At 41.4% G+C, this 8,995-nt stretch overlaps 1 protein-coding gene across 1 annotated transcript; it reads right to left on the bottom strand.

Moving 5' to 3' along the window:
• Positions 1-969: 969 nt before the first annotated feature.
• On the bottom strand, positions 970-2,177 carry LOC111966452 (DNA-binding protein inhibitor ID-1). Its single transcript, XM_023991089.2, has 2 exons — positions 1,667-2,177; positions 970-1,519 (listed from the first exon to the last, which is right to left on the bottom strand). Exons 1-2 carry the CDS (start codon positions 2,009-2,011, stop codon positions 1,484-1,486), a joined length of 381 nt encoding a protein of 126 aa, XP_023846857.1. The 5' UTR covers positions 2,012-2,177; the 3' UTR covers positions 970-1,483.
• Between the last annotated feature and the right edge of the window lie 6,818 nt (positions 2,178-8,995).

Here is an 8,995-nt window from a genome sequence, read left to right as displayed (position 1 = left end):
CAAACAGTAATCCGTGAGCCAGGCTGCAGATGGGCCGGGATCGCAGCCAAGAAAGGAGACTCGCTGTGTGTGTGTGTGTGTGAGAGAGAGAGAGAGAGAGAGCGATCGTGAATAGTAGGCTAAAGTTATAATAACTGTGAATATGAGAACATAAATGATATTGGATAATGTTGAAAATGAATAATTATTCTTATCTAAACCAAAATCATTCTGTATATATCATTAATATACATTAACCACTTTTGAGGGCTATGCTGAATGCCTTGGTAGGTTATTTCAATTAGGCAGTTTTATAGTTAAATTATAAGTAGGCTTATAGAGGTACACAACGGTGTAGGTATATTATAGAAACCTGAATAGATTAGCTTATGTTGTATGCTCATTTATTAATTTTAGAATAGTTTGGATAATATACAAGTGTTATAAGCTGTGTGTTTGGATAATATACAAGTGTTATAAGCTGTGTAAGTAACATTAAGCATATATGTATCTCATTAACGTTGTCATACTCTGAATTAGTGGGAGTAAATATCCATCGATTCAATATGGCAGTGAGTTGTCAGAAGGACAAATGTTTTACTCATACTTGATTACTTTTGCCTTTAATTATATTGATATTTGTACGGCACTGTTGAGGAAATTTGCAAGTAAGCATTTCGCTGTACCGTTTATGCCTGCTGGAAACTGAACGCGACAAATTAAAACTTGTGTCAATGCAATAATTGTCATCACCTTCATCGTGCATGGTCAACAACATACTGTTGTCATGATTTGGTTGCTTAGTAGATCCAAATACATGGTTCTGTTGATTGAACTCATTGTAATTTTCCATGCCTACTAAAACGACGCTCTGTGTGGAAATGTAACTGTTAAAAGTTAAACCAAGGTAGAAGGCTACAGCTATCAACGTGTGTGTTTATTCACAAGTTTCAAACTAAAGAATGAAGAAAAAGGAGCAGGAAACAGTCATCTACCATATTTGTTTTAATAAAAACACCATAAGTACATTGTTATAAAAACAATATTGGGATCACATCTGCATCATTGTAATATACAATACAAATATAGCTCAATCTGAGAAATTTACTTTTTTTTTGCAAAAAATATATACATATTTTCTAGGTATGACAAACAAAATACAGACAATAGAAATCGAACATGGAATGAAAGATTCTTTCACATAAAGTCCAACATGTATCAACATCTAAGAGCTCGTTGGGTTAGGATGCATTGTTGTTGATTGTCATCCTCAGGTCGACCAGCACACTTGTCTTCATGGCGACAGCAGGACACCTGTGGCTGCTTGGGGACAGCGCCGCTGACCTGACACTTCGTAGTTTCAACTCCTGAATGTCTATCTATGCACATCATGGACTTCCACGTCGTTCCACTGCTGGATGTAAGACATAAGATGCGACGACATGTCATGCATGGCTGGCAACATCGTTCTTTCTGCTAATGATTCGTTCTGTTGCTTCCTTGATCAACGGCAGAGAATTCTGTCATCAGCGCATCCGTTCTGTGAAAAATAAGAGTAATGGATAATGGTAAGTTTGACACAGAACTTGATTTTAGCACAGGAATATGCAGGGGTCTCATTTTACACTTGAATCTGTAACAGGCCTATGGCAACAATACATTTGCTGCAATTGTTTTGTATACATACCTCCACAGAGATGCTGGCGAGTTCTGCATTGAGGGTTGTCAGAGGAGTGCGGATTACACCTGAGATCTGCTGCTTGCCCGGTGTGTCCAGCTCGACCTGCAGGTCCCAGATATAATCGATGACATGCTGCAGAATCTCCATCTTACTGGCTTTCTTGTTGGCTGGCAGAGTGGGCACCAGCTCCTTTAGTTTGCTGTAGCAGCTGTTCATGTCCTGCAGAAATACACTCATCTGCTCGTCCAACAGTGGGATCTTACACTTGGAGATGGTCATACTCTGCTCCGAGAGACAACGAACCACATCCTCAGTGTTTTTCAGGGCGCAGGTAGATCCGACAACTTTCATTTTCTTATTTTGTCGTCTTGAAAAGCAAAAATATAGGCTAAATATTTCTGCTACAATGTACAACAACAAAAAATAGGTAAATACCTGCTAGTTCTGTTAGAAAAGTTCATGTGATATCCTCGTGAGCGTTTCAAACGTTAAGTTTGTAGCCTACTTGACAGTTTGTGGCGGAGGTGAACTCAGGCTGAATTTATCTTTCCAGAGGGTTCGGGGAGTGACTAAAGCGGGAACATTTGAAGGGTTGGACCAATGAGAAACTCCCAGCTGCAAGAGAGGGGCGGGTTTCCAGTCTTCTCTCTACCAATAGAGACCGGGTGTTATCAATCTTTACAATCTGCTAAATGATGGTGTTACAAATGGAAACAAATGTGTGCTTTTTTTTCATGGTGTCCTGTGTGGGAACCCAGCTGTCCGTCGCCCGCGGACTCTGCAGGTGTAGAGACCGCCCGGAGACATGGGTGGGGGGCATATTCATGAAGAATGCTGCAATTACTACATGAATAGGTTTTTAATTGTAGCCTTAACTGAGTAGACCGATTGAACTCAATCATACGGTAAATGGCCAGACCTGTCACAACAATATAGTTTTTTTATTGGTGATTTCTTTATATTTTTTAAATTCCAGTTCTTTTATAATCTCAATGAAATAGAGTAGCCAACCTAAGCATTCTGCTCATTCCAGCTGTGCATAATCATTTCTTACCCCAAATCAAAGTGCTTATTTTTTTTATTTGCTTAAGTAGAAATATTACGTTTTTACCAAATGGAAAAGTGCATAATAATATAAAATCTTATTATAAACTAATGTTGCATCATCATATGGCCTTTCAACAAAGCCTATCCAATATAGGCAAAGGAATCATCTAATTTGGCTGCTTGATTTTTATTTTATTTCACCATTATTTAACCAGGTAGGCCAGTTGAGAACAAATTCTAATTTACAACTGCGACCTGGCCAAGAAAAAGCAAAGCAATGCGATAAAAAAACAACACAGAGTTACACATGGGATAAACAATCGTACAGTCAATAACACAATAGAAAAATCTGTATACAGTGTGTGCAAATGAAGTAAGGAGGTAAGGCAATAAATAGGCCAATAGTGGCGAAGTAATTACAATTTAGCATTATTTTGTAGTATTGTATGCAAATTATGACTTGAATTGTAGAATAAAAAAAGTTTAAATCTATTAAAACTTGCATTTCATGYGAACACGAATCTCATGGATCCACATAGCTTAGCCTATGCAATAAATCTCTTTCAATTTACAAATTGCATATTTCACACATTAAGCCTAAATCCTCCCGTTCCTCTTAAATTAGTCTTCCAATTAATCATTTTACAGATTCTTTCACATGTTCCCACTGTGCGCTGGGCGGTGTGTGTGAGTGCGGCATTGAAATAGCATTGCTCTGCTCTGAACTGAATCTTCCCCAGATTGTCCAAACAAGCCGAAGCAGACTGGCAGGCGCCAGTGCCATGACGTCACCCATTCATGAAGTCCCTGACGGCTGTCAACCTGGCGCCGCGCGGGCGGTGTCCATGGAGACCGCAAACAACGAGATTGCACTCCCCCATTCACCTGCGCAGCGCAAACCCTGAGAACTGGCTGCCCAAGATCGGCATTCATTTTCATTTATCAAGTTAAACCACTCTGAAGAGATTACCGCCCCACACCTGCAAACTGCCATTGTCACTAGCTTGCTCAAATTCCAAAGGCTAGTGAAATAAAAAAAGACAGAAGGCTTTGAATTTGCATTGATAGTTCCTGAATTCCTTCAGTTAGGCCCGCCCCTTAATTTGTCTAATAAAATTCCTCAAGTAAAACGTTGTATCCATGCATAGGCTACATTGTATCTTTCACACATATATAAAACCAATTACAATGTTGCTATTTCAGTGTCTGTCTCTGGCTGTCTGTAGAGTCCACCAGAATGAGATGTCTGCATGATAAAAAAAAATTAAACAAATACTTGGATATTGTGCTGTTTGCAACAAACTTGCAATTCATTTGGAGACAGAGAGCCAAACAAGAGAAGCCATGAAAATACAAAGTGAAAATGGAGAAAATTGTTAGCAAAAAAATCTGTGGTTTGAATGGGTAATTCACCATGTTAAAATATGGCATGAGAAACATATATTTTTTTAACCAAAGCATGCATCCTTATAATGAGCATGTAATTGCTTATGGAAGTGTAATTAATGTGTCAGATTTTCTCCCCTGGACAACCCTCTTAAACAAATTCCCTGCTTTTGCTTATACTAGTTTTGTAAAACTCTTCTTCACCAGCATGCAGAGAGAGCTGTGCCCGAGGAGAGTGACATCCTGTTCTTCCTCCGTCCTATTTCTCAGGTCATGTTGGGGATGGGGAGCGCCAGTGGTCTGAAACAATGGGAGTGCAGAGCAAGGATTGTGGGGGAAAATCTCGTCTGGAGCCAGTGAATCTGGAGCGCCCCTCTGCTCTCTCATCCAGCTTTTGTTCAGCTGCAACAGCTATCAGCACTTCCTACTGACACCAACAATAACTCCACACAGCTGGGCCCTTTTAATCTTGTTTACTGCACATCAAGGCGAGGGGAGGGCCAGGGGAGGGGGACAGAGAAAAGTGAAACAGATTAGATCCTGATTTTAACTGACAGAGAGGAGGTTCTTTCTGTAGTGAATCATTACAACTGGCTACTACTAATTGAGGTGTAAAAATGTTTTCTCGCTCTTCTCTCTCACTTCTCTGTTGTTGGAGCCTCCCAGATTTGTTGTGACACACTGTGGTTTGGAAGCAGTTGGTTGTTAGTTGAATTATATGAATTGTCAGTGGTGGAAATGTGGGGACTTTTGATCTCTCAACCTCTTTATTTCATTTTTTTTTTTTTTTGAGGGAGTAACACCCGGCTGCAGACTGTGGACAGGAAACAGAGAGCGAGAGAAGCTAAAAGRGTCCACCATGCATCCCAGCCGAAACAGTTCGGAAGAGTTTGTGCATATATATTTTGACAACATTTTGTGAGGTTTTGGACTTTTTTTGTTCTGTTTGGGCACACAAATGTTTTTCTGGAGGCAAGCTGAAGTTCGGAGCCGAAGTCTACGCCCCTTCGTCAGTGATTGTTCAACAGTAGGGATTCTTCAGTAAAGTCTATGTTGTCATTCAACGAGAGACAACTCTTTTCATGCACATTTTTTCATTGAGAAATACTGCACCAAACATCTTAGTTAGATGTAAAATTACGCTACTAAGATCTCCTCTGCAAAAACTTAAAATTAATGACAGATTTCTTGATTCATTCAGACTATTTTGAGGAAGTGATTACTGGGTACGGCTTCTCAAAATGGACAAACAGTACTGCCGTTTTTTCTCCTTATTTCAAGCAAGGTATTTTAAGGGAGTATGCGAGCACACTAGTTCGGTTTGTCTAGCCGAGTTCAGCTAGGCGCCAGCTGAACTGTAGCATGCGGACACCTTAAGCAAAAACTTTTTTTTTTTTAAATGTAACCATTATTTAACTAGGCAAGTCAGTTAAGAACAAATTGTTATTTACAATGATGGCCTACTCCAGCCAAATCTAGACAACGCTGGGTCAATTGTGCGCTGCCCTATGGGACTCCCAATCACGGCCAGATGTGATACAGCCATGATTCAAACCAGGTACTATAGTGACACCTCTTGCACTGAGATGCAGTGCCTTAGATCACTGCGCCACTCAGGAGCCAAATAAGGAGGAAAGACATTCCAATAATATTTGCCAGTTGCCACCGCCATTTACAGCCGTTTGTGTTGGCCCTATCTATTACTTTCACTGCAGTGATACCTTTTGTCCACAGCCTTAGTTTGTGTTCATATTTCAGCATAATTTCAATAAATCTAATGGAAGGCAATATGTTTTTGAATACAGGTGTACTGTAGATTGATGATGCTTTGCTGGTGTAGCAATGTAGATATAGGCTCTTCCTGTTGCATAGACTTATCTAGCTCCTTATGTGCTGAGTGACTTGTTGTGGTGTGCTGTGCAGGGGGTACAGGCACGGATGTTGGATGTACAGAGTGACATACTGTAGGGCTGCTGGGGATGAGTGTGTGTTTGAGGTCATACGGTAATATACACTGAGTATACAAAACATTAACAACACAATTTTGATGGCAGCCACAAAAAAATCTGAAATCATCATGAGCGACCACAGTGGACCGTGGGACTGCGTACCCACAACCCCCTTGACAGTGAAGAGAGAAAATMGAAGTTTTAGAGATAATATCCTGCAATTCTACACATTTTGACATGGGGCGTAGAGAAAATGTTGCAATTTTATGACTTGTTTCATGCAWTTCTACTAATTTTTGCCATGGGGTAGAGATACATGTTTGTAGTTTCTAGGATGATATCTGAGGGAAAGTGACAAACAAAATAAAACAAATATATATATATTAATATACAGTACCAGTCCAAAGTTTGGACACACTCATTCAATGGTTTTTCTTTATTTTTACTATTTTCTAGATTGTAGAATAATAGTGCTGACATCACAACTATGAAATAACACATGGAATCATGTAGTAAGCAAAAAAGTGTTAAACAAATCAAAATATATTTTATATTTGAGAATCTTCAAAGTAGCCACACTTTGCCTTGATGACAGCTTTGCACACTTTTCTTACATCCTTGATATGTTTCTACAATTTGATCGGAGTCCACCTGTGGTCAATTTAATTAATTGTACATGATTTGGAAAGGCACATACCTGTCTATATAAGGTCCCACAGTTGACAGTGCATGTCAGAGGTCAAAGGAATTGTCCCTAGAGCTCCGAGACAGGATTGTGTCGAGGCACAGATCTGGGGATGGGGACCAAAACATTTCTGCAGCATTGAAGGTCCCCAAGAACACAGTGGCCTCCATTATTCTTAAACGGAAGACGTTTGGAACCACCAAGACTTTTCCTAGAGCTGGTCGCTCGGCCAAACTGAGCAATCAGGGGAGAAGGGCCTTGGTCAGGGAGGTGACCAAGAACCRGATGGTCACTCTGACAGAGCTCCAGATTTCCTCTGTGAGATGGGAGACCCTTTCAGAAGGTCAACCATCTCTGCAGGACTACACCAATCAGGCCTTTATGGTAGAGTAGCCAGATGGAAGCCACTCCTCAGTAAATGGCAKATGACAGCCCGCTTGGAGTTTGCCAATAGGCACCTAAAGGACTATCAGACCATGAGAAACAAGATTCTCTGGTCTGATGAAACCAAGTTTGAACTCTTTGGCCTGAATGCCAAGCGTCACATCTGGAGGAAACCTGGCACCATTCCTATGGTGAAGCATGGCGGTGGCAGCATCATGCTGTGGGATGTTTATCAGCGGCAGGGACTGGGAGACTAGTCAGTATTGAGGCAAAGATGAACAGAGCAAAGTACAGAGAGATCCTTGATGAAAACCTGCTCCAGAGCGCTCAGGACCTCAGACTGGGGCGAAGGTTCACCTTCCAACAGGACAACGACCCTAAGCACACAGCCAAGACAACGCAGGAGTAGCTTTGGGTCTCTGAATGTCCTTGAGTGGCCCAGCCAGAGCCCGGACTTGAACTCGATCGAACATCTCTGGAGAGACCTGAAAATAGCTGTGCAGTGACGCTCCCCATCCAACCTGACAGAGCTTGAGAGGATCTGCAGAGAAGAATGGGAGAAATTCCCCAACTACAGGTTTGCCAAGCTTGTATTGTCAAATCCAAGAAGACTCGAGGCTGTAATCGCTGCCAAAGTTGCTTCAACAAAGTACTGAGTAAAGGGTCTGAAWACTTATGTAAATGTCATATCTCAGTTTTTTCGTTTTAATACATTTGCAAAAATGTCTAAAAACCTGTTGTAGGGTATTGTGTGTAAATTGTTGAGGGGGAAAAAACTAGGCTGTAACCTAACAAAATGTGGAGAAAGTCCAGGGGTCTGAATACTTTCCGAATGCACTGTTTATCCACTGAGTGTACAAAACATTGAGGACACCTGCTTTTTTCAATGACATAGACTGACCAGGTGGTGAATCCAATTGAAAGCTATGATCCCTTATTGATGTAACTTGTTAAATCCACTTCAATCATTGTAGATGAATGGGAGGATTTCTAAGCCTTGAGACAATTGAGACATGGATATGTGCTATTCAGAGGGTGAATGGGCAAGACAAAAGATTTAAGTGCCTTTGAACTGGGTATAATAGTAGGTGCCATGCGCACCGGTTTGTGTCAAGAACTGCAACGCTGCTGGGTTTTTCATGCTCAACAGTTTCCCGTGTGTATCAAGACTGGTCTACCACCCAAAGGACATCCAGCCAACTTGACACAACTGGGGGAAGCATTGGAGTCAACATGGGCCAGCATCCCTGTGGAATGCTGTCAACACCTTGTTGAGTCCATGCCCGACGAATTGAGGCTGTTCTGAGCGCAAAAGGGGGGTAGGGGGGTGCAACTCAATATTAGGAAGGTGTTCCTAATGTTTGGTATACTCAGTGTATTGTATATTAGACTGACCTTGGGGAAAATCCTTTATTCCTAATGCTAGCCTGGCTGACGCGTGACCCACTTGACTGCACAGCAAGCTGTGACATTGAGAGCTGGTGTCAGCCAGACTAATCTCATGCTTGCTAATCATATCTGCATATTATTTATTGTGGATGTCTGACTTTCTCACTCCATAATTGGTCAAAGTTCAACTCCAGCTGTGACGTTAKCACAGTTTAACCTCTGTGTACATTATATCAACATGTCAGTAAACAGCCGTGACAGAGCTGCTAGGCATAAAGATGCGTTTTGAGGCATGTCCCATTTAGCTGAAAGCTACATCTGTGGTTTTCCTTTTCTCACCATTCCTTCTTGACTGATAACATCTCCTGTGAGCAGGTGTGCTGAGCMTTCCGAGGGGGTGGGGCCTTGAGCCTCGCCCATAGCCAAACTGAGGCCCTGGGAACCTGGACTTGGTGGAGACAGCCATAACATGCTGGCCTTACTCACTTCGGTTTT

This window comes from Salvelinus sp. IW2-2015, linkage group LG7 (assembly GCF_002910315.2).
Source record: "Salvelinus sp. IW2-2015 linkage group LG7, ASM291031v2, whole genome shotgun sequence".
NCBI lineage: Eukaryota > Metazoa > Chordata > Actinopteri > Salmoniformes > Salmonidae > Salvelinus > Salvelinus sp. IW2-2015.
The sequence above is the reverse complement of the archived record's forward strand: the minus strand, read 5'-3'. Positions and strand labels throughout refer to the sequence as shown.